Below are 26,423 nucleotides of genomic sequence, written 5' to 3' on the forward strand. Positions count from 1 at the left end.
GTAACAGTCGTAATAAGGATTTTGAGGACTCTGAGTTTCTGCCTTGTCCCTCATGTTTCACATTCTGTGTCGATGTGATGACGTAATAAAGTAATTTCTCAGCCCTTATTGAATGTTTTCCTTTATGGAAACCATTCAAATGCTGTCAGATAACACAGGCACCTCAGAATAATGCATGTGAAGTTTTTCCTGCAGTTATCTGATTAAAGTATAGGAGCCGGATTTTCAAGTACAAAATCAGCATATGATTTCAGCAGTCATAGTGTGTGAATCATATTAGAGAGAAGTTTTTAAAATGGACATGAGGTAACATTTTGATTCCTTTGGAGAGCTTTGACATCACCCTTTATTTTTAGTGGTTTTATCAAAAAAGGATCAATGATATCGTCGACATGACCAAATATGCAGCAGGCATTCTTTTTGCAGTAAGTCTGCGGATTGAGAGCTCAGTGTGTTCTGCACTGGCAAATTAGAAAGATAATGAGTGGATGAGCTCCTTGCACGGGGAAAAAAAAATCAGTGTTAACATTTCTGTCTTATCTGCTCAAGTTTGTTTTTCTATCAAGATTTAATATAGTTTGTCCTCTGTTTTAAAGGATTGATCTCACCTACACTCACATGACATGATGTATTTAGTAAAACATTCAGGTGCACAAGGATTCCTAGAACTGACTCACATGCATCTACTGTGTCTGCATGGGTTTGAGTCTGATATGTGTATGTAGGTTTGTATATTTGTGTGTTTTCTGTTAGACAGTGCCCTGTCAGTGTTGGCAGGGGGGGAGGTGAGCCACTCAGTAAGGCTTTGTGGTGGCGCTCCAGTGAGGTGAAATTGAGTTTGGCCTGTCTGCAGAGCTAATCAGCTCTGTCTGCTTTGAAACCTGACCACTCGCAGACATGAAAGACGACTGATGATGTAAGACAGTGGTGGGAAGTCATCCCCAAACCGGATTCAAATGGTGACATTAATGATGGGTGGGTTCATCTACAGTGGAAGCCTGACAGCTATATTCAGTGTCATTTAACAGGTTTTATAGCAACTGGTATAATCATTTTGCAAAAAGAGCAGATTGTGTAAGGAGTAGTTATTTCAATACGCTTTCGGATTTCATGTTGATTCCTAATATTTACAATTTACAGTTTTATACAATTCATTTAGCAGACCACAACAACACAACACTTCTTGAAAAGCAGAACTCAAGGGAGGGTCTTGTTGATGTAATTGATTTGTTATTCGAATCTAATAACTCAGAATGTGAGATCATCCACAAGCCCATACTTTTGGGGAGAGGGGCATAAGTACAGAGTGAGAGAGCATTTCATTGGCACAATATTTGTAGACACTCCACAATGTCATATAATCCTGCTAACATAATCATCAAACACGACATCGTTACAATTTGTATGCAACTTTGACATTAAAGCTAATCAGTACTTTCAGAGTATCAACAGTAAAAATGGCCACACCTTTTAGTGTCTTTTTAGTTTGGGATTCTTTCACCTGTTGTGTTTTGATTGTAAGCATTTTTTCTGATAATTGGTATTGGTAAGAAATAAACTGAAAATGTAAGAATGAAACTATAATAATCACATGTTTCAATCCTTGTAAACCCTTGTTTCACATTATCTTGTGCCACAGTGGTTCATAAATAAAACCAGAACTGTTCAGTTGAACTGGCTTTAAACAACCAGATCACTAGTGTGAGTGTGTATGTGCGCGTGAGCCTGTTAATGTGTACATATGAGTGTGTGCATTTGTTGTTTGTGTGTTGCCTAAATGGTTTAGGGGCCCATAAACCTCTTGGTCAAGTGGGCCTGACCCAGGAGCAGATTATTGTGCTTGACCTCTGACCCTGTACATACTGTACATGTGTGTGTGTGTGTATGTGTGTCTTTGTTTATTGGCATGCAGGTGTCTGTCCATGACCCTTCAATCCAATCTGCTGTGGCTCCAAGCCCTCTTTAGTCTTGTGTGTGTGTGTGTGTGTGCGTGTGTGTGATTGTGTGTCTGTGCATGTTGCTATTAGCAGCAAAGGAGACCAATAACCCTGTACATTTCTACCCCTCACCCTCTTCTGGTGTAAAAAGAAGGAAGTGGGGGAGGGGAAAGCAGAGGGGGAGAAATGAGCTAAGGTGTGGTAGATTTCATCATGTAAAGATTAAACTCTTGTAAAAGTTTACATAGTTGAGCCTCAGAAATTAAATTGAGGACAAACTGGCACAGTAATTTATCTTAGCTCTACTATTTTTTTGTGTGCTCATCACATTAAGCATTGTCCTCAAACACATGTATTTGTTTGTTACATCGCTCCCCAGATGGATGCAAAACAGCCTCATCACACTGGAGGGACACTGCAGTTTATTAAAAAGAAAACTGCCTGAGTTAGTTGTCATAGTTTACATTTTGTCTTCCAATTTTGTTTGTGTGTGTGTGTGTGTGTGTGTGTGTGTGTGTGTGTGTATGTGAGTGTGTGCATGTCTTGGGCTCAAAGTTCTCATGCACACTGTATTAGGGGCCAGCTGGGTTGGCCTGCGCTCTACACATGAGCCTGATTATGACTCAGTATTGCATTACTGACATTCCTCCATGGCTCTGTTTTTTAGTCTTTCCTACTCTCCCTCTTTTTTTTTCTTTATCTCCCTCATTCCTATTTCTTTCCTTCTCCCTCACTCTGTCTCTCTTTTGCTTCTCTCTCTCTCTCTCTCTCTCTCTCTCTCTCTCTCTCTCTCTTCTCTCGAGGCTTGGCAGATTTGCTGAGCAACCACCCCCCCACACACCCCCCATTGCTCCCTTCCTTGCTACCCCTCCCTTGACCCCCTCAGCAGAGCACAAACACTCGACACGTGATCCTTACAGCTTCAGATCGAATCACTCCTCCGTTTTTTTTTGTGTGTGTGTATGTGTGTGTTTTTTTAACTGCCCTCTTGCAAACCTCAACCGTCATTGTACGTTACACATGTTGCTCTGGTCTTAACACTCTTGCATTGTATTTCACATACAGCTGAGGTGCAGGAGGAGGAGGAGGAGGAGTAGGAAGATCGGGCGTATAAGAGGGAGGGGATACAAGTTCAAACCGTCAAACAGCTCAGTGAAAATGTCAGTGGATTCATGGGAATTAGGGTGCGTATATGCTCAGTTGTTATAGTTTATTCTTTCTATCGATATGCTTGACTGTGTGCACGGAGAGGGGTGTTGTAGGCGTGTTTAAGGGAGAAAGACTCTTACTTTTGTTGCAGCGCCATCAGTAAAAGGAGCTGGCAGGGATCTTTTTTTGGGGAAAGGAGGATTAGAATGCAGCCCTTTAGATAAGAGCGTGGAGTACGTGACAGGTAGCAGCTCACCGTAAAAAATCCGACACTGGGTTAATCCAGTGAGGAGGGGGGGGGGGGGGGGGGGGGGTGAGAGAGACGGAGGAGAGGAGCTGCAGCCCATACCACACCTCGCAGCTCAGCCTTTATGCTGCCCAGCACGAGAAGAAGGGGCAGGCTGTCTCTCGTTCGCTCTGTCTCTCTCTCTCTCTCTCTTTTTCTCTCACTCTCGTCCTTCCTCTGTCACTTCCTCCCTCCTCCCCCCTCTTACCTCTCTTGCATTCTCCTTGCCAATCTGTGCCTCCCTCCCTCCCTCTCCCTGACTTCCTTCCCTCCCTCTCCTGTCCTTCTCCTAGTCCTCCTCCCCTTCCCTCTCTCTCTCTGTCTCTCCGTGTCACTGGAGAGCGTCTCAGTGTGAAAATGCCATCCTGCTCTCCAGACTGTTGCCTCTTTCAGGCTGTGGAGGTAAGACACGCGTGCGTATGTGTTTCTTTCCTGGATGTTCGTGTTCTGCTATGTATGCTTGTGTGTATGTAAGAATGTATATGCATATATGTGTGTGTGTGTGTGTGTGTGTGTGTGTGTGTGTGAATTGTTATTAGTTTGCAGTGGATCTGGTCTTTGTATTTTTCCTCCTTGATGTTTTGGAAACTTTTGTCAAAAAACACTTATGCGTCATGAAATTACTTTTTTCTTTTTTGCGTGGGCGTGTGAGGAGAAAGGAGTCTTCTCGCTTTGCAGTGGCAAAGAACGCTGTGACGTTGTTAGTTGTTACATTCGGAGTCTCTCTTTGTGTTTCTCTACTTCTGATTGTGGTATTTGTGTTATTTCCAGGCCATCGTTGATTTAATTTTCTGTAATCCTCCAAACCCATCCGGCCCTTTTCTCATCATCAGCTTCGGGTCTTGTTTCACATAGTTTTTCGATAGTTGTTCCATGGGGGTTTTGTGAGTGTGCAGGATCCCTGCTGTGCACATGCATGTCTGGGGACACATACACAAATACACACGCGCGATTTTTCCCAGATATGCTGGAGAAAACTGTCTCATTGTTCATTTTCTCATATTCATGTGTGTTTGTGTTGCGCTGCATTTGGGAGTGAGCTCTCTGTGGCGTTTGTGAATCCGCTCATACAGTGGTGTGAAGCAGCTGGTCTATGGTTATCTCTTCAACAATAGAAGACAAATTACTCTCAGTTTAAATGTCGCTTTGAGTACTTATAACAAATATTTCAAAATGGCGTAACGGGGCGGTCCATCAGCTTTAAACTGTACCAAGTAGTCCTCCCAAGTTGAGACATTTTAAAGAAACATTTTACATGTGCAAATGTCCCCATATTCAAGTATGAATATTTTTTACTTTTTGAATGTAGAAATATTTTCATATGACAGGAATTGTGTCATTATGGCTACATGCGTATTTGCGGATGTTTGTGCAACTTTGGTTAAGCTGTGGACAAAATGGGTTGGTCTGAGAGCACAAGGGCCAGCCAGCCTTTCCTGAACGTCATCCATCTTTTTTTAAAGCAGTTCTCATGTCGGAGTTTTGGGATTGTGAACTGGACTTTTCATGAGTGGACTTGACGACAAGTTGGTTATGGAGGTAAAAGTAGCCTCAGATATGTTACAATATATGTTTTTTTTTTCTGCAAATTTAAATTCTCCGAAAGCAGTTCATGATACGTCACACCATCTGTGTATTTTATTTTATATATTTTTTTCGCATATGAAAACATTACTAACACTGATGTTGTGATTTAGTAAAGGACTTTCCTTGTGTCTTCAGATAGTTAAGGTTTGGAGTGAGGATGGAGCCGGTAAAGTGGTGGAGATTCCCGCAGACATGACGGCAAGGGACGTCTGTCAACTCCTGGTCTACAAGAGCCACTGTCTGGATGACAGTGCCTGGACACTGGTGGAGTATCACCCGATCCTCGGCCTTGGTAAGGTTGTGTGTGTGTGTGTATGTAAAGTTAGTCTGAATGTGTCAAGAATTGGGTTTGTCTCATTCTTGTTTCTATATTCATGTTATTCTTTGCAGAAATATACTTTTTTAATTTATGCTAATTTTTTTTAACTTTATGAGTACTGGTTAAAACTAATGACCTAGTAAAGCAACTAAGAAACTTTAAAGGAAGTTTATGGTAAATTACTAAATTGGTTTGAGTTGAAACGACAGCGACTTCTTTGTGACGATAATAATCTGAGCTGAAAAAAATGTCAAAATGTTCCCCAAGGTTCCATTCTTGGGCTTCTTCTGTTTAACATCTACATGCTGCCACGAACTTAGATAATTGAAAACAACAAAGTGAGTCATCATAATTACACAGATCTATATTACAAGGCCACAGGTGACCTTTGCCCCATACAAGCACTGGCCAAATGCATAAAACAAACAACGAGTGAATGTGCCAACATTTTCTTCAGTTAAACGGAGGTAGTTGTTTTTGGAGCGCTGTAGGAGCGATTAAGAGTCAGCACTTTCTTTTAGTCAGTAAAATTGAAAAACACAAACCATGCAAGAAATCTGGGTGTAGTGATGGACTCAGACCTACATCTTAAAAGCCACAGTACAACAATAACAAAATCTGTCTGGCAGAGAATAGATACTGCCTGTTTTCAGAAATTTTTACAAGATATTTAACTATTACGCTGCACTTTAACTTTTATATTCAAACAAATATTTTAATAATTTAGCTTTGATTTTAGCTGCTTTTATTTTTCCTTCTTTAATATTAAAGGTCATCATTTAATTATTTTTTTTAATGTCCAGTTTTAATTGTGTTTTTCTGCTCTTTGACGTCATGATGATTTTGATGTCGCTTGTGTAGCACTTAAAATTGACGTGTTGAAAAAATGTTTAGTATAAATACACTTGCTTTGCCTTAGTGGTTCATGAAAAGTGTTTCAAATGCAACAGCTCTTCTTGTACAACCATTAAAAGCCCAAATCCAAACAATAATGGTTTGCCATTTTTTCAGTTTTTTTAACCAAATTCTGCCGTTTGCAAACGTGTTTTGTACAGAGCAAGCTTTGATACAAATCAGTAAAAAAGAAATCGCGTTACTTGAGCGAGTGAAAAAGACGTTCTGCATGTTTAAAGTGCAGGGAAATGAGTTACTCTCCCTACATCCCTGCATGTCTCGCTGTCGTGTATTTTCAGAAGTTTGTCTTTCATGCAGGTGTGTTTCAGTCTTGGATATGTTTTAGTGTGTGTCTCTTTACCTCTTCTGTGTGCGTTTGCTTGTGTGCGTGGATACTCTCTTGTGTGTGCTCACTTGGGCAAGGCACAAGTGCTTTTATGCCTTCTATATAGCTCTTGGGGGAGGTTTGGTGGATTTAGCATTTTCCATATTCTGCTCACATGCCTCCGAAACTTTGCTCAAAATGGGAAAAGGTAAAACAAAAAATATAACACACTATTGATATGAAGCCTTTTTTTATTGATTTATTTCTCTCTTGCTGGGTATCTCTTTGTCCTCTGTGAGGCTTTCCTACTCCTCAGTCTTATTTTTAGAGTCAAAGGATTGCTTTGTGCTTTGCTGCTTGATCTGCGATTCTGGAAAAAAAAAAGTGCTCTGGAGAGATGGAATGTGAGGTGAGGAGAGAAAAAAGAGAGAGATGAAGGGAGAGAGAAAGAGAGACTCAAAGAGGAAGAGAAGGAAAGATTGAGGGGGGGAAGGGTGGAGAGGCCTACATTAAAGCGTCATACCAGAGCCGCGAGGCACCAATCACAGCTCTCGGTTGGACGAGCCCCTAGCGTTCCTATCCAATCAATCTTTTCTCAACCCTCCACAGGAAATTCCCCAGCTTGCAAGCAGCATGCATACACTCACACTCTCTCTCTCTCTCTCTCTCTCTCTCTCTCTCTCTCTCTCTCTCTCTCTCTCTCTCTCTCTCTCTCTCTCTCTCTCTCTCTCTGTCTCTCTCTCTCTGTCTCTCTCTCTCTCTCCTCTCTCTCTCTCTCTCTCTCTCTCTCTCTCTCTCTCTCTCTCTCTCTCTCTCTCTCTCTCTGTCTCTGTCTCTGTCTCTGTCTCTGTCTCTCTCACACACACACACACACACACACACACACACACACACACACACACACACACACACACAGCCTACTAAACATAGAACTCAGACATTTCCAGCCCCTTAACTGCAGCCAGAATAATAATTACAGTTTCACCAAACTATTTATGTGTGCGTGTTTGTGTGTGTCATTTAATCAAACGTGAGTTAATCTAAAAGACAGAATTAGTGCCAAACCCTGGCTGCTATCATTTCACGTTTGCCCATGTCAATCTGGAACATCCTGTCACTATCAATTTCTAATCAGCCGCACTCTGAGATTGTATGGCACCAACTTCTAGAGGATCTCATTGCGCGCACGCACGCACGCATGCACGCACGCACAGACACACTCACACACACACACACACACACACACACACACACACACAGACACACACACACACATTGCATACAGTAGGTGATGCACAGAGAGCAGGTTAGGCTTTGTGTGAGCTCTTAATGTGTGGTTGTGTGTTTGTCTGTGGCTTGTTCCTTACTTATGGCTTTGCCACTCAGCAATCAGCCTAAATACATGACATCATCTTCCTGCATGCCCTCCACTTCTCCAGCAGCTCTTCCTCTCCCTCCTGCTCCCCCCTCTTTATCTCATGCCACTTCTCCTCACCTTCACCTCCCCTGCTGCCTCACAGTAGTCCTTCTTTCCACAGCCACTCCTCATTTAACCTCTCAATCCTTTGGTTGTCTCTTGATAACAGGGGATTTTCTCTTGCTGTGTTATTTTAGAAACGAATACGTTCAACGTGATGTAAAAATGTTGCTAGCAACACCTGTCAAAAAAAAGTTGAGACATGGTCTTTTTTTTTCCAACCCTGCTGATTCATCTCCCCTTTTACATTACATTATGCTTGGGAACGAAGAAGAACAATTCCTGAAATTTTGAAAATGAAATGTTTGACCTTCCATGTTTGATGTAGGTTTACAGCTGTTCAATAGTTATGCTTTGTAATGCTTTAGTGGGTGACAAGTCAGGACTGCAGCTGGGCTGGTCTATGATCATTACTTTCAAAATTAAAAAAGAAGAGCGAGATGGAAAATATGAATTTAAAACATTAGGTATAAACATATCAGCAAAAAAACCCACTAACGTATACATGGATAAATGAGACAATAGTGCTGTGAGTAGTGCAAAAAATGCAAAGATGAGATTGATAGTAATAGATAATTATGTAACAGATGGTTAATATACATGAGGTAGACTATATTTACATATTGCTTTTGCATGAAGAAGACAATATTACAGTATTTACATGATTAGGTTATTGAACATAAGAAGTGTTTTAATTAGTTTTAAATAGTCTTGTGTTACAGTGTTTTATGGCTACAGGGGTACCAGTACTAAACAGTGACTGGTCTGAAACTCTGTGACTGTTTAGCGTTCATCAGAGTGACAGGAACATAAGGAACTGTTCTTATGTCAGGTTGTTTTGGCGTACAGTGATCTGTAACGCCTACCAGAGGGGAGGAGTTTGAACAGTTCATGACCGGGGTGTGAGGAGTCTGCAGAGATGTTACCTGCTTGTTTTCTGGCCAGGGACCAAGATAAGTCCTGGATGGGGGGAAGGTCGACACCAATGATCTTCTCTGCAGTCCTGATTGTCTCTTGCAGTCTGTGTCTGTCCAGTTTGGTTGCAGATCCCAACCAGACAGGGATGAAGGTGCACAGAACAGACTGAATGATGGAGGTGTAGAACATGATCAGCAGCTCCTGGGGCAGGTTAAACTTCCTGAGCTGACGCAGGAAGTTCATCCTCTGTCTATGTGGCAGGTCCACTTCAGGTCCCGTGAGATTGTGGAACCCAGGAACCTGAAAGAGTCCAACACTAATGAGGTGACTTAAACTACCCGTCTTTCCATGTCCTCATACAGAGAGGTGTCTGGAGGACCACGAGCTGGTGGTTCAGGTTCAAGCCTCCATGGGCAGCGACAGTAAATTCCTCTTCAGGAAGAACTATGCCAAATATGAGTTCTTCAGAAACCCCCTGGTGAGTCTCTCGCATCCCTTGGAATTACTGACTTTTTCAGTCTAGCATTCATTCATAATGCATGCACACATTAGTTACCATGCAAACACACACACTCTCTCTCTCTCTCTCTCTCTCTCTCCTCTCTCTCTCTCTCTCTCTCTCTCTCTCTCTCTCTCTCTCTCTCTCTCTCTCTCACTCACTCACTCACTCACTCACTCACTCACTCACTCACTCACTCACTCACTCACTCACTCACTCACTCACTCACTCTCTCTCACACACACACACACACACACACACATTCTGTTCATAGGTAAAGGGCTGTAGATACTGAAGTTTCATGCTGACACACAGGACCTTTATAACTAGGTTTATAAAGGAAGAGTTTTTCCAATAGGGTTGCAAATCCCTCTGAAGTGAAAGTATAAGGTTTCTCTTATATAAAAGAGATTACATTGTTATTTTAAAGAAAAACATGACAACATTACAATCTATCCCAACTAAGTTGCTGCATTAGCGTGATTACATTTGACAATCAATATTAAACACTAAGTATAGGCTACTGACAATCCTATTCACATTTCAGCTTCAACATCAAGTACAACAACAAATCTTCTCTTCAACTGATCAACAGTGAAAGACTCAATTTCCTCAACCAACATAACCGTTTTTTTTTTTTTCATTTTGTCCCCATTTGATCAACATTTTGATATTTTAAACCCCATTTTTGTACTTGCCCTTTGTAGCCATTCACTCGTAACCACTAGAACAAGAATGCTAGAAATGGTGTTGCAATGCTTTCAGTTTGGCTTACTCTTGTCCTCTGTGGCCATGCTAGCAGTTCTGTAAGGCTGTTTTGGTATCAGCAGGCCTTTAAAGCAGCTGTAAGGTTTACCTGGATACTAATTTGTGTTTGTGTTAAAATATAATAATGAACAAGCACAACATCGAGTACAGCTGACGCTGTTAACCCCTTGACGCCGATTGTCGTGAATTTGCATCAAACCACTTCTGCTCCAAATGCAGCCAAAATAGCGTCTGTTTTCTCTCCCCTGCCGGTTGATGCACTTTCAATACACACCTTGGAACCTTTTTGCAAGCATTAGTTTGTCATAGGACCAGTCGGAGACAGAACAACATCCGTTTGATGTGTTATTTTTATGTAATATTTATTTATGTGCTATTTTCAAATAAACACTCTCAACTTAATTTAGTGTCAAAGGGCAGTTTGGTAATATCAAAAACTTCGGCTGACCATATTAACATTGCTGGAAATACGTAGCATTATTTATACATCCTCCTGTTAAACCACGTTCCTGAGTGTAGTTTGTTTATCAGATTTGTAGCTCTTGAGTCTTGGCAATAATGATAATTCTAAATCATTCTCACTCTATACTGCCCTGTTAACACCCTCTCTTTATGGTGTCTCAGATAGTTTGTCTTGTTGCCGGCGACGTGAAAGCCTTAGCGCACATTCTTTTAACACACACTCTTTGGATATTGAGCATTAGCTAGAATATCATATGCGATCCATTTTACCACACACACCTGAATCTGACTACCAGGAAGGGAATCTTTTGCTGATGTGGACTCGGCATGGGGCTCTGCTGTTTCATGCTGCTTGGGTATACGCTGACATTTTTTTTGTGGAGATTTAGGTGTGTGTCAGAGCCAGCAGGTGACCTCAGCCCTGTGGTAATGAGCACAGTAAAACACCAAAGTGCTGGCCACAGCCTGTCAATCAAGCTAAGAGTAGCGCTGCTTGCTAAAGGGGATTACATCAGCGGGTGAGATCATGCTGCATCTACTCCAAGGCTGGAGTGCCTTTCTTTCTCTCTCTCTCTCTCTCGCTCTCTCGCTCTCTCTTTATCTATTTCTCGCCCCAACCACTTTGTCTCAGAGTCCTTGTTCTCATCAGATACACACACACACACACACACCGTGTGTGAGACATATTTTTGCATAAAGAAACAATACCCGACTCTAAGCTTGCATATAAACCAAGTGGTTTCTAGTGTGTGTGTGTCTCTCTCTCTCTCTCTCTCTCTCTCTCTCTCTCTTTCTGTCTCTCGCTCTCTGTCTCTCTGTCCCTGTGTTATTTTCAGTCTTTTGTGTTTTTTTTTCCCAATCCAGAACTTCTTTCCAGAGCAGATGGTGGCTTGGTGTCAAGATACTGATGGCTCAATCCCTCAGTCACAGCTCTTACAGGTAATCTAAAGAAGCCTTAGAGTGTTTGAAAAAAGGAAGTAGTATTGTTTTCCCTGTGAGGGCATCTTAATGTAAAATAAATGCAAACACATATATATATGTCCACTTATTGTTTTTAATGCCTTTTACTGTCAAGGATGTTAGAGGCAGAAAACACACCATTTGACAGACGTACATTCAGTTTCTGTACAGATGTGTTTGTGATATATATTGTGTGTTTTGTTGCAGAACTTTCTGAATTCCAGCAGCTGTCCAGAGATTCAGGGCCATCTGCATTTAAAGGAGCCTGGACGCAAATCCTGGAAGAAACTCTACATGTTCCTGCGCCGCTCTGGGCTTTACTTCTCTACGAAAGGAACATCCAAGGTCATAACCACTGCCAGGCTTTTTCTTAAAGTGATGTGGAGATAACAAAACCAATTTTTTTCTTCATTATTCAGTTTATCAATTTAATGTTTGATGACATTTTTGTATTAATTGTTGCTTGCTGGGGATCCATTTCCTTAAAAGACTTCATTTCATATATTCATCAAATAAAAGTTAATGAAAGCCATCTGATTTGACTTTTGAATTTTCTTAGCATAAGCAAAAGAAGTGACATTAACAAATGTATACAATCATGTTCCTTTTTGTGTTTTTTGATTTTTAATTTTCCTCCCCAAAACTCAACAGGAGCCCCGACATCTGCAGCTGTTGTCAGATTTAGAAGACAGTAACATCTTCACCATCATCACGGGACGGAAACTCCACAACGCTCCCACGGACTACCAGTTTTGCATCAAGGTAACACTCTTCCAAGCTTAGTTTAGCATTTTTATAATATTATTTATGTTAGTGTGAAGTGCTTCAAGCAAGTCAGATAAAAAGGGTGACTGTTTTGTGATCTTTCTCAGAACTGCTTTGTAAAACAGTCAATGGACTTTAGCTTGTTTAGCACTTTTCCAGATTGAAGATGCACCTGTTTTTTCTCTACATATAATCAGCTATGAGTGTTTATGGGTGTGTGCGCGCGTGTCAGACTCGAGGGTTTAAACCCAGCAGGGTTTCATACACATCCTCAGCACTGTGTGTCCCACTGCAGGAGTTATCTGTGGTGGGTCACCTGCTGATCAGGGATAAGCCCAGTGGGATAAGCCAGGATGGTACAGGGAATCTGACCCAACTAACCCCCTCACCTCTCTCTTCAACACACACACACACACACACACACACACACACACACACACACACACACACACACACACACACACACACACACACACACGCATGCACAGACACGCGTAAAGACGGCTGTCGTGTCAAATGCTGTCAGCAGGGGTGACAGTGCAGGATTTGGTAAAGGATTTCACTTGGCTAAATGGGGTGCTGGATTGTTGCTATGGTGACATGAATTAATTTACCAGTAGGGTTGCATTTAAGGAGCCACTTGTCCTTGCTGGGAGGGAAAAGGAGAAAGCCTGAGCTGTGGCGCTGATGCAGCTCTTAATAGTAGGACTATAGAAGGATATATTCTTTAGCAAAGACTATTCTCAGAGGTCACAATTAAGACTTTCACATCTTGACATTCTTCATTATTTATTATGTTTTTAGTTTAATTTCTTTTTCTGTGTCTACATTATGATTGTCAGCCCAGTAAAGTGACGAGTGACTGTAAGGAGTTGAAGATGCTGTGTGCCGAGGATGAACAGAGCAGGACCTGCTGGATGACTGCCTTCAGACTGCTAAAAGTACGTCTTCACTTCCTTCTGTTTAGATGTTGTTCATATTCATGAAGTTGTCAACTATGTCTGGACTTACTGAAGACGATGTCTTCTCTCTTCTCTTGTTTTCCTCATAGTATGGCATAGTACTGTATCAAAACTACAATGTTCCCCAGCAGAGAAAGTCCAACCTCCCGCCTTTCACAGCGCCTGTGGTGAGGATCTGCTCTATTACACCCACTCAGCCAAGTCCAATCCACATTGATCCATTAATTAGCTGATAGTTAACTGGAAACCAATTCACTTTGTGGCCAGCTTGTGCCGTCTTAAGAGGAAACACGCAACCATGAGCTAGATTACCTTCTCCATTTTGCATAAGATGGATTTGCAGATATGACTTTCTACTCAGACAATCATTGCCTGTGTTGATTTTTGTTAATGAGTTAAAAGTAGTGTTGTGTGGTGGAAGGCGATTGGTGCAGATTCAGATCAAACTAGTTAAAAACAAACAGCAGTCTATGGCAAAAGTACAATCTGACTCATAGCAGCTTATGCTTAGAGAACGTTTACGTAAGGCTACACCGTATGTGCAAACTGTAAAATCTTAAAGAAGGGTATGCACATGAGTATAAGTCCATTAATGAGTGAATGAGATATATTTAAGGATTAATAGTTGAATCATTTCTATTGCTGGAAAGCATTATGGTCTACATTTGCAAATCAAAATATCACATTTTTATTTACTATTGATTAATCTGCCTTTATTTATTTTATTTTTTTAATTCAGTGTGTGCTTCTTTTTTTTTAAATCAAATTGTGAAACCATATTTAGATTGGAAAATATGGAAAAATAGTGATTTGCATTAAAAGTGACTATCTTCTATTATTTAAAATCATTTTTTTTGGCACAAGATTTAACTACTATAATTCAAAAAAATTCAACAGTGAATTTGCGGAATTTTGGTAACACTGCAAAATTGTAAGACTTAATGACTTTATTTACTACTCATTAATTATGTTGTCATGAAAACCTAAAAGATAAAATGATTTGTTGTAAATAAGAGCGATGCGACGGAACATAATCATTATTTGTGAGGTGAGATTAAATCTGTGCCAATACCAAAGCCATCTAATGTTTGAAAAGCCCACATTTAAGGAACCGTACCTCATGGGTTTTCATCAAGTTTGTTATTAAAAGGTAAAGTATGTTAGAGATACAATTCCTAATTGACTGACTTATTCCACACAACCTCTCGGTCAAAAAGAGACCACTATGATCACCTTCCATTATTATATATATTATCTTGTAAAATAATGTATTTATGGTTTACTGAATAGGGACAGATGCAATAAATGTAGAAAAACAGCAATCCAATGCAAGTATCACAGTGTTTATAGTGGGTGCTAATTATCAACACTTGTCCCTTGAAGGGCGTTTGTGTAAATAAAAGAATAACAGTATAAAACATTTAAGAGGAACAGTCATTTAATTTAATGTTCTGTGAAGGAAGAGGCTTAAGAAAAGCAGTATCATTGAAGGGGAGAGCCAGGACAGGCTTGTGCTTCTCCTCAGAAGGGCATTTGTGGAGTGACTGAAGTGGGTCTGTGTGCAGACAGGATTTGTCATGCCCCAGTGAGTGTGTCTGGCTTGTTTGACCTCTCACCCTTGTCTACCCCCCCTCCCCCCTTGTGTACCCCCTCCCCCTACTCTCAACCCACTACCGCCCTCCATCCATCATCCCACCCTGCCACGTCTCAACAGAGGAGTGTTTCTGAGAACTCCCTGGTCGCCATGGACTTCTCTGGAAGGACCGGTCGAGTCATCGACAACCCTGTGGAGGCCCAGAGTGCTGCCGTTGAGGAGGGGCAGACCTGGAGGGTAATTAATGGAATCTGGGTTTGGAGGGGAAAAGGTCTTCAAGAAGGGAAAGATTTTTCAAACCGATGTATTTATGCCACCACAATCATTTGCTTTTCCTTTGTTTTGGAATATCATATTCAGAGATATGAAGGATCTTTGGCAATCTTAGGGCTGATGCTTACTGCCAAAAAATACTGCAGTAAGGAAAAGATATCCTCCCTATTTATCTGCTAGACTGATCAAAGCTCTGATGTGGCTAAAGCAGAAATCAGCTTCACTATCTATATTTTTTTTGGTGCAAAATGTGAATCAAACTTTGTTGGCACGGGGCCCATTTCTGAAAGAAACTCTGTCCAACTCTGAGATGATTTACCCTCAGGTGGGAAACTCTGAGTTTTCGCTTCCAGATCAGCTGATTTGTGTTGGTTACATTGAGTATGTTCACACACCATGAAAATAAAAAAACAACATTATTACTATGATTCACCATGGCAACAGGTGACCAAAAAAGAGCTTTAACCCTCCTAAACGAGCTGACCTCTTCATGCGGACATACAGTACGGCGAACATGAACAAAAATAAATAACACTGCTGCAGCACAATGGAGAAAGAGAAGTGGTATGGAGTAGTATTAAAGCTTAAATGTATTTTCATTAAGATGCAATCCAGCGGGAGAAAAGTAACTTTAAAAAGCTAAAAATAAATAGAATAGGAGAACAAACAATAAGCTTATTGTGGTATTTTAATCGTATTTGACATATTAAACAAAGTGAACTTCATTATGTGTCTATTTGAATGTGCATTATCTATATCCCCAAACATAAAACTGTATTTACACACAGGCTAAATGTCCTCTCACCTTTAACCTGTTCAGTTTATGAATTAGCCTTATTAAATGAACATCTCCTGATGTAAATGTAAGCTCTTATTCACTGTGGAGTAATGCAGCCCCTTTATCTCCTCGACTAAAATACATTCCACATTCATTTATACACTATAGCATAGCCTACCTCACGTATTGTATGAGGCAGAAAACCCTGTGTCCCTCATTTCAGGGTGAAGTTTACACATATACATGTTAACACATACAAGGACTTTGACTCTGGTAAATAGTGCTCTCTATGAACAAACATTAATCATTAAGTAAAAATGAAACAATATAATAATATATACAGGCCTACCACCGGCAATCATGCAGTGGGGAGGAGTGCAAAAGATGCTGTCAGACCATTGATAAAAAAAACAGGTGGGATAATCTACAAGAGGAAGATAGTTTTACAGTGTTTACATGAAATAGTAAATGGATTTCACATTCACACATTGGTGGCAGAGGTTGATGTCAAAAGTGTCCATAAGTCTCTTGCCCACAGATTGGGGATCATCAACTCTACAGCAGACTCTCTGTAACTGTTCAGCGTTCATCAGGCTGACAGCCTGTGAAAAGAAACTAATCAGAAGCCGGTTCTTGGGAACTGCATACATTGTTTCTACATTTATTGAACAGACTTGCAGAGCCCCTCGTTTGTGTTTTAGTTCAAATCACTTATTTTTAGCATAATCTAAAGTACCAATCATCAAGGTTAAAGTTTGAAGCTGGGTGGCTGGTTTAAAAATTTTGACCATGTTTCTTTTCTCTTAAATAGAAACGGAGCCAGCGTATGAATGTCCTGGGCAGTCCCAGCCCTCTGCACCCGTCGTCTCTGAGCACAGGTACCGTAACATCGACGTTCAAATACAAGACAAGATGACACCGATGCTGCATGTCATGTCCAGGGCTTATGAAAACACTGATTAGACTTGTAAATGAGTATATATAATTTATTTTAAGCTCAGGCAGAAAAAACGAGACATTGAAGCTCCTCATTCACAAAAACATGATCAAACAATTTCACTTTCTGGCCATTTATGTTTCTGTGCATGTCTTTTCAATTTCACATAAAAATGTGTCGTCTTAGATTGTTGGAAATGTACATCGCCAAACAGATCAAAGACATCCATCCTCCGAGAGCTGATCAAACACTAGCAAAATACATATTCATGTATTGGTCAGTGTTTGAAAGTGGCTGCTAATCATCATAGTTTCTTTAGTTTAAACTGACCGGGAGTGGTTTCAATCAGAATGTACATTGTGTTCATGTAACCACAGCTACTGAATCAGAAGTGTCTGTGTCTCAGTGATCCACAGGACACAGGTCTGGTTTCATGGTCGGATCATGAGAGAGGAAGCCCATAAAATGATCATACAACAAGGCCAAGTGGACGGGTAAGAAGCTGACAAGTAAAGCCTCTCAACCTTTTCCCCACAAAGTGGTTTGAAATGATGTCATCTCATATGACACATTGCTTGTGTGACAAGCAGGAGAAGATTTAAGGAAAAATGAGTTATGTAAAGATTTATTTGTAAAGCTAAGCATTTTGAAAAAGGGAGAAACCACTACTGACGTGAATGTCTTAGATATTGAAAATGTCACTTTCGGAAATGGCCTTTTGGCTTGACAGCAAAGTACTTAGCTTTTACCAAGTTCTCAAAATGTCAAAGCTTCATTAACTCAGGCAGCAGCTTGCAGCAGCTAAGTATTAGAAGTGATTTTGTGTAAAAAGCGCCATAATGGAGTCACACTGAAGCAGTAGTCCTTTTTATGAAGTGGTTAAATCTTTTTCTCACCAATGTTCTGTTTTTAGATTATTCCTGTTGCGGGACAGTCAGAGTAATCCGAAGGCGTTTGTGCTCACCTTGTGCCACCACCAGAAGATCAAGCACTTCCAAATCCTACCGGTCAGTCTCATTACACATGTAGTCACTACACTGCAGGGAATATGCCATGCTCCCTTGTTAATCCACTAAAACGCCACAGTGAGGCAGGTTACCACCCTCATATCTAGGAAATATGATACAACTTAAATCTGTCCTGATAAGTGTTTAATTTTTACATTGACTACACCTTATCTGTTCCTGCAGATTTGCAGCTGGTTTAGCTTTTATAAATCCTTTGTCCCCCAGGCAACAGATACTTCACTACCCACTTGATTCTTTTTATTTAATTTAAGAAATGACCATTAATGAGCTTGCTGAAAGGGTAAGGGGTTAAAGTACCTAATAGATGGAAAAGCTTTTAGTTAAATTATCAAGTCAGCAACACTGCAGTGTAGTTGTGACCGGGGGTAATAAGGAATGGAACAATCCTCTTTATAATTTGCACAGCAGTTTGTGATGGTTAACGGTGCTCTCTTCTGTCTTGCTCTGGTTCAAAGTGTGAGGAAGACGGCCAGGTGTTTTTCAGCCTTGATGATGGCGCCACAAAGTTCACCGACCTGATTCATCTGGTGGAGTTTTACCAGCTGAACAGAGGAGTGCTGCCCTGCAAACTCAAACACCCCTGCACCGCTGTGGCCTTGTGATACTTCACAACCCTGACACCTTCACCCCCTTTTTGCACACCAATCATCCCAGAGATTCCAACCCCCATGCCCGTCTCAAACCAACACAATGAGGATGAGGAGATAGAAACGTTTAAGTCAAGTTTGGGGCTTTGAACTACTCGATGGTCATTGGAAGTTTGTTTATAATGCACCCATGCTTTCTTCAGCTTCAGCCTTGCTGCTGAGGTGTGTGGATAGGAAGCTTTTGGACAGCTGAAGCGTTGCAAGTTGTGGACACAGCAGTTGCCCAAATGCCTGCCTGCTCACGGAGACTTGGATTTTGTAAATGCCGTTTTGAGCCTAAAAATAGACAATTTGTTGAGAAAACACAAGACGGCTAAGATTAGCTCAGCAGGAGTGTTGAGGGTCTCCCTTCCTCAGAGTCCTTAATCCTCCAAATACTTTGACCCCCTCATCCTCCAGGCCTGATAAGCTGTGGTACCCTTGCCATTCGATGGCCGAGATTGGCGGAGGGCGCCGCCCATGACTTCCTCATTGATCATCAGGGATGGACGAGAACTTCTCTGGGTCTTATCAAACCTGATCCAGGGGTGTTCTCAACCTGTGCAGTCCAGTCTGGATAAGCTGACACCCTGCACCCCCCCCCCCCCCCCCCCAACTCTATTCCCCAAAGGACTTGATGCTGCCATTCTGCTGTGTCTTGTCCAACAATCCCAGCTAATGCAACCCACCCCGCTTCTCCTCCTCCACAGAGGCTCAGAGGCTCACAAAAGTTGGGAGAGAAAGAGATGTAGCTAAAGGCAAGATAAGCAGAGCAGCGGTGAGGGTTTGCTAAAAGGACAAAGGAATGTTAATCAGGAGGGCTGTAACAAGCCTCTCTTGTAGAGTTGATTACTTGATGTCATTTTAATGCTGTTTTATTGCTGTTGTAACAACGCAGAACTAGTTTTGCACTCCCGAGCGGACAGATGACAGCTGTTCTCTCTAGCTAAATGAAGCTGCCTTCTTTCTGTTCATCCTTATCCAACAACCCCACTCACCCCTCCCTTTATGAAAAGCGTGCATGTGAATTTCCTTTGGTTCTGATTGGATTACAGGGCATGGGAGCAAATAGAGCCACAGCTGATAATGCAGTGCCTTTCAGACAGGTTTTGGAACATCTTGGACCTCTGTGTGGCTTGAACCAACATGACCATCCAATTGGTCAAATGAATGTGCTCCTAAACTGCCTGCAGTGTGTGAAGACCATGAGGAAGAAGAGGAAGACTGTTAAATAGACTCCTCAAATGTTTATCCACCCAATGACTTTGACTATTAGTCTTTTTATTTTTTTGTAACTGAAAGGGTTATATCTGTTGGTGAATTTGTCTTTGAATGTTATTTTCTTTTCCTAAGTCTGCTCTGGGCTCACTGCTTGCACATTTTATTGATCTTGAGTTGATATTAATGGGTTGGAGCTGTCATGTGTGGAGTCTGACCACTTTTCCCACACATCAGAAAACACAAATCAACAAAAGCACTCGTATGTTTTCTTTTATTTTATCATGTAAATGAAAAAATGACTTGAAATGTGGACTTAGTTGACTGTGAATTCACACACAGTTAATTGAGATTCACTTGCCTTAAGTGCAAATTGGGAGCCTTGTGTCTGAAATCAAAGCTGTTAAGAAATGCACATACAGTAGCCCATTTCATAAACAAGAAGATGGAATTGCCGCAAATTTGTTTAAAAATTGTTAAATTGGCCATTCAAAGTTTTTAGAAGTTTTAAAATAAACTGTCTTGTTGAGATTTTGATGAGAACGTTGATACAAATCTTTAAAGAAAGCTATTATCCTCAGAAAGTAGCGTTTAGCTTTGAGACTAACAACACTAAGCAACACGGGAAACACTAAGTCAGCACAGTTCTAAAAATCTAAATACCAGCACCTTGAAAGCTCATCATAACCACATTCTGTTGTTGTGGCTTTAAATGGGGTTATCTGGGGGATTTTTTCCTGGACGGGTGTAGTGATTTATCAAGCTAAGCTAAGCAGCAGCTAGCTGTGCAACCAGTGCAGGTTGTACAAAGCTTTTATTTCTTTTTTTTTTTATACATTTTTAACAATCACTCTGATTTATTAAAATAGACTAAAAACACAAGTGTATCAATTTTCTCAACAAACGGTTGGAAAGACAAGCAAATAACTACTTCTCGACACGTCAATCTTTTTCTTAAAAGTAGAAATCTGCTTTGACACCACTCAGAAAATGTGTGCTGGTGATCCTTTTCAAGATATTTCAAGCAGTTGCACAGGAATTCTCCAGTCGGTAGTGAACAACTGGATGTGGCGTTGGTCAATCACAGTCCAACTTTAAGGAATAACTTCTTACATAGAAATTATGCAACCATTAGTAATCAATCAATCGATCATTATTTGTATAGCGCCATAAGAATAATTTCACCATACTAGATGTAGAGAAATCTTGTCAACACAAACAGTCCCTTTTTGTTTTAATTCCCAGAATTTTGTAGACCAAGCAATTATACTGTAAAAATCCTGCAGTTTCAGCATTGCATATTATACAGTAGGTAGCTTGATCAACCATCTGCTAATAGGCCTACATTTCAATGAGAAAACCTGGTGATTTCTATGTCTGATGGCTGTTCAAATTCATTTTGGTAGATAAAATTGGAGCAGACGTGGCAGGTTTATCATTATTCAACAAATTAAACTTAGAGCCCTCTTTAGGGCCCTTGATGGCAGCAGTAAAAAAAAAAAAAAAAAAAAAAAAACATTATTGTAGCAATATGAAAAAGGAAAGATTGGTCCTCCATCAATCTCCTGCTGTCAGGTGATCAGCAAATGAAAAATGTGCAATGAAGCACCTACTCAGCCCCAGACCCACACCCCGATCTCTGTTCGCTTCACCTGAATGTCCACTTCATCCTGCACCACCTACAGTGAACACAATTTGCCGTTGGACTCCCCAACAGGGTGACTTAATTCTCTCTCACTGCTGACAAGTCAACCGAATCACACGACTAAGAAGCTGTATGCTCTACCAATCAGGACTTTGTATTAAGCAATGGGAGACTCATTCCAGGGATTTGATAATGCTTGAACCACCGTCCCCCTTTCCCACCTGCTTTCCAGCCTTTAAGCTATTACCCTGTTGTGAATTTGTGTGTATGGGTGGTTAGACTGTTAAACACAGAATTGCTTAATCTGCTGGTTATCAGAACTTGCCTTCTCTATATAATAAGAGGTCTGATGGGTAAAGTCATGCTTTGTTGTGAATTTTAGGGAGACTGGACTTTGGCTGGAAGTATCTCAGCATTACCATGTTTTTTCTGCTGAGGTTCTTTGCTGTCTGTCAGAGAGGGATTCAAAACCACATTATTATGGGTCAACTCGGACCCACAATCATTTTTCCCCACTGTGTTACAATGCAATCCTATACACAAGCTCAAGTATATAAATACACCAGTATAAATTGTTTTCTAAGTATGTGAAGCAATGGAGAGGATGTAGATCTAACACTGTATCTAGGTCACAGATCACTATATATGGGGTGTTTTGCTTTTGCTCATAATTCAATGTAAAATGAAGAATGAATTATTTGTTCCTTTTTTCTATTATTTGATAGTGTATATTGTCATTTTAGTGTATTTTTTTGGTTTGCCACAAAATTACCTTTTATATATATATAAACAAAAGAATATACCACATTATATACAGTATTAAATTAAGCTTTTTTATTTTTGAAAAATCAAACTGGAATTTTGGCCTGTGTCAAATTTCTGAACATGATTTGTGCATATAAGCTGACAGGCTGACAGGCTTGAAACTCTGCCAGTGTCCAATTCTGATGCCATTTTATTTTTTTGTTGAATATCCCTTTTCTGTTTGTCTGGCACGTCTGATTCTGCTCATATTCTTTCAGCTTCAAGACGGTATCCGAGTATTCACCTCTCCACATCCTCACACACCAGTGGTTTTTTCCATTGAGAGCACACACTATACTCAATTCTTTGGGATATTATTTGCAGCTTTTTATTCACACCTTTCACCGCAATCAGTGCAATTACATGCTATAGCTCAAAAAGGTCAGCATTTATTATCTATTTACGCTGATTTTAAGGTGCATATCAAGAAATTGTTTTTCTTGCCTAAACCTTTTCTTGCAGCAGGTGCCTCTTGTTAGTGAATTGTATCAAGTCCTTTGTTGCCATCCGTCCACTCACTGCATTGATGTACAGTTAAGGCTGTATTGCTTAAACAGAATCCTACTGGAACTAAATCCTAATATCAGGTCAGCATTGCGTACCAATGGACATTGATGACAGTGTAAGTGTAGGTGTTCATTGTTGTTGGAATTTTGAGTTAAAGTCATCATAAGCTGAAGTTTTAAAAACACTTTTCAGGGAAAGAAAAAAGAAAAAATGACAGAAATACTTTTTTTCAAATAACCCCATTGTGCTTTGCTTCATTCTGTCTGCACGGCTCCTGGATCTACATTTTATCCTGTTCAGGTATTTTTGTATAAATAAGGGACTGATATATTCTCTGTTTTATTGGACATTAGAATAAAAGACTACATTGCTATAAACCAAACATGTCTGATCTGGTGCTGTGTTCTGTTTACGACACTTTGTGTACTCAAGATTCGATTACTGTAATCCTGTCAACAATGATAAAGGTAATGTCAAAAATCCATTTAATACATTTCAATCAGGAGAGACTCACTTGAGAATGAACAATTATTTATTAACTACAGTATGTACTCTGAGGGGTATTGAGGCCTACGCAGGATAGGATTCGAGAGTCGAGACATTGGTGATGGTGAAGAGGAATAGAGGCTGTGATGAGGAGTAGGTTTCTTCCTGAGCTGGGTAGAGGTGACTGGGGTGGAGGAGGGTTGCAGCATTTGCACTGAAAAAACAGAATGACTGTGGGAGAGAGAGACTGGTTTTTTTGCATTTGACAGCATGAGGTTGATTGGTTGATAAAGGTTGTGGCAGAGTCTAGTTGGTTAAATCCGGTATGATACACACCCATGATCAGCTGATCACCAGAATGAGGAATAGAGGTAGTAGTAGCGGGTGTGGTTTAAGAATGAATGAGGAGGTCAATGAATGAAAGAAAGAGTCTTCCTGCCTGAACTTACACAGAGCTCCATTACAATCAGGAAAGACTTAATTGAGAATGAACAATTTTTTATCAACAATGAAATGTATGACAATTATAGAATGAAATGTGCAAAGTTTTTTGGGGCTAGACTCCATCATGACGACTTCATGTACTCTGAGGGGTAATGAGACTGACGCAGGATAGGCTACCCCCCAAAAATAAAGTGAGAAAGACAAAGGTAGAATCATTATTATAGGTTTTACCTTACAGGATGCATGGATTTTGCAGGGAAAAATATGAGATATAATGATAAACAGTAGAGCTGCAGCTATCGAATATTTTAGTAATCGAGTATTCTATCGAATATCCCGTCGATTAATCGAGTAATCGAATAAATCATACTTTTGCTTAATTAAGGTTTAACTCGTCTTGGGTCGTCCCTACAAACCTGCTTCTTTGAAGTTACCAACGCCTGCTTGTTACAGCCAACCACCTCTGCTCTACAGCTGCTGACACTCACCATATTACTGACAGGATCCATAATTAACTTTCTGATTCACTGGTCAATGAGGCAGGTAGATGAAAAATACAGGCCAAACATGTTTTAATGGCTGAAATAGCAAATACTGTTTTGTGTAGCCTACACATCTGTTACAGTACATTTAATAGAGAAAGCATTATGTTCTGTTGAATCAATCACAGCATCAATCATTATGTCAGATAAGGAAATTGAGAAACTTTAAATATATATTTGCTAAATTATTATTCCACAAACAAGTTCTGTCTTGATTTAGCTTTGAAGACATTAGAGATTTCATATAATCAGCCTGTTTATTATTATAAGTGTATCTCTGTCTGCTCCTGCAGCGCGTGCATTCAGCGCGCTCACAGACTACAGAGACCAGAGACGCGTCTATGACAGAGACTGTGAGGACGTTGCTATCGTTATGTTAGCTGCAAACACGGAGAGAGTGAACGGAGAAAAGCCGACCGTTTGACCGGATCACGTGTTCCCGACTGGGTCGTTTGGATCACGGATCAACTGTGTGCTGACTAAAAGTTAAAAGGGGCACGCTGCGCTCGCGTGTGCGTGTTGAAGTGTCTGTGTGTAAGAGAAAGGAGCAGGTAGCTGCAGCTACATTAAACGCGTTTTATACTCATACCAAAGTTTTGATGACGCAAAAAAAAAAAACTTAACGAAGCCTCGAGGCAGCGAAAATTCCTCGATGAATTTTTGTAATCGAATTATTCGAGTTATTCGAGGAATCGTTTCAGCCCTAATAAACAGTGATTAATTATTAATATACAATCAGAGAAAGTTTCGCCTGTGCAGTTATGGTGACTTGATCATGCGCCAGACTAGGCTATTGACCTGATGTGGCTTACATGACCTGCTAAACTGCCCTATAGTCATGTGGCTCGGCATGTTGGGTTCAACGACCATTGACGTGGCCCGGCATGACGAGCTGAGGACTGACTATTCAGGCCATGTATCAGGGTCTGCCTTGACCTGACATGTGGCCTAAATGACTGCTGGCCGCCCTGTAGTCGTGGCCTGGCATGTAGGGTTCAGCGACCACTGACGTGTTGCCTGGCATGACTAGCTGATGCCTGACCTATAGCCATCTGGCCTGGCATATCTGGGGTCTGACTTGACCAGACACATGGCCAGCCTGACTACTAAGCTGCCCTGTAGTCATGTGGCCAGGCAAATAGGGTTCGTCAACCACTGACCTGTGGCCCGGCATGACTAGCTGATGACTTACTCTACCTGAGCTGCATTTTTACCAACACTTTCTTTATTTCAAATCCTTAGTTTGTGCATCTGTATTACAAAAAGTCAATCAAGCTTTGTTTCAGAGAAGGCTGTGTGCCTCGAGGAGAAATACAGACATAAACAATCGGCTGTGTATGGTTTAAACACGGTGGGGTTTTGTTTACTGTATAGTCACAGAGGAAGTGACAATTCTTTTAACCAATCAACGGACTGCAGTGTTTCACTCCACCTTTTTGGGTGTTCTTGGCACCCCAACAGAAGGGTCCCAAAAAGTGGGACGGTACAGATCTTATTTGGGAATCTTTCCCGGGATTAGTCTATGAAAACGCCGCAAAATGCGTGCCATACCGAGATGAACCGAGCCGCACCGCTCAGTGGAAATGGGACTCTACAGTACAGGGCTTGGTTGTACCCGCTTTTAACAGTAACGTTGTTTTAAGTGTGTATACCGACATACCGATATAACATTGTGGTTTTTTTTAAGAACTAAAGGGATGGAGAAAATTTAACCAACACTGTTAAAAAATGTTTACAAAGCATCAGCAGCGAGGGTGAATTGGATAAAAAGCAAAGCCCCTGCCGTCGGTCAGTGGCGTGAAGATCTCCCAGTTCTTCCCGAGGGCTTAGTGTGGAAAACAGATGGTTTAAAGTACCTAGGGGTGTTCTAGGAAAAGAACACATAGTGAAAAAGAACTTGGAGGGTGTCACTGAGAAAATAGAGGGGAAACTTTCCAAGTCATTGGAAATGGCTGCTCCCTCAAATGTCTTTTAAAATACCTTGTAGCATCCAAACTGTGGCATCATTTAACCTGTGTAGACCCCTATTAGGCTTGCTTGCCCAAATACAGAGGAAGATGGTGGGGGGTAAGGGGGGGGGTAGGGTCTTGATCACCTGGCCAGCCGGACAGCCACTTTTAGACTCCAGGTTTACAGAAATATTTTGGGTCTTGTGTGGAGAGATGTGGCCAACTGCATTCTCAGACGTGCAGATTTCCTGGGACTGGATGCTGTTCTGTTTTTTGGAATTGAT

At 40.9% G+C, this 26,423-nt stretch overlaps 1 protein-coding gene across 2 annotated transcripts in view; it reads left to right on the forward strand.

The window, feature by feature from the left end:
• LOC306838935 (growth factor receptor-bound protein 10-like) overlaps positions 1 to 23,100 on the forward strand; it is a 41,720-nt gene extending 18,620 nt beyond the window's left edge. Inside the window, exons 1-13 of one of the 2 annotated variants that reach the window (XM_079367359.1) lie at positions 3,429 to 3,774; positions 5,095 to 5,251; positions 9,255 to 9,370; positions 11,486 to 11,560; positions 11,789 to 11,926; positions 12,233 to 12,343; positions 13,189 to 13,287; positions 13,398 to 13,475; positions 15,023 to 15,139; positions 16,765 to 16,831; positions 17,297 to 17,384; positions 17,804 to 17,897; positions 18,374 to 23,100. In XM_079367359.1, the coding sequence (XP_079223485.1) occupies positions 3,730 to 3,774; positions 5,095 to 5,251; positions 9,255 to 9,370; positions 11,486 to 11,560; positions 11,789 to 11,926; positions 12,233 to 12,343; positions 13,189 to 13,287; positions 13,398 to 13,475; positions 15,023 to 15,139; positions 16,765 to 16,831; positions 17,297 to 17,384; positions 17,804 to 17,897; positions 18,374 to 18,520 (1,332 nt within the window). In that variant the 5' untranslated portion in view covers positions 3,429 to 3,729 and the 3' untranslated portion in view covers positions 18,521 to 23,100. Of the gene's footprint in view, positions 1 to 3,428; positions 3,775 to 5,094; positions 5,252 to 9,254; positions 9,371 to 11,485; positions 11,561 to 11,788; positions 11,927 to 12,232; positions 12,344 to 13,188; positions 13,288 to 13,397; positions 13,476 to 15,022; positions 15,140 to 16,764; positions 16,832 to 17,296; positions 17,385 to 17,803; positions 17,898 to 18,373 lie in introns of those variants that run through there. The other variant, XM_079367358.1, reaches the window with a different exon arrangement.
• The last annotated feature ends 3,323 nt before the right edge of the window (positions 23,101 to 26,423 follow it).

Source organism: Symphodus melops, assembly GCF_947650265.1.
Source record: "Symphodus melops genome assembly, chromosome: 18".
Taxonomy (NCBI): Eukaryota; Metazoa; Chordata; class Actinopteri; order Labriformes; family Labridae; genus Symphodus; species Symphodus melops.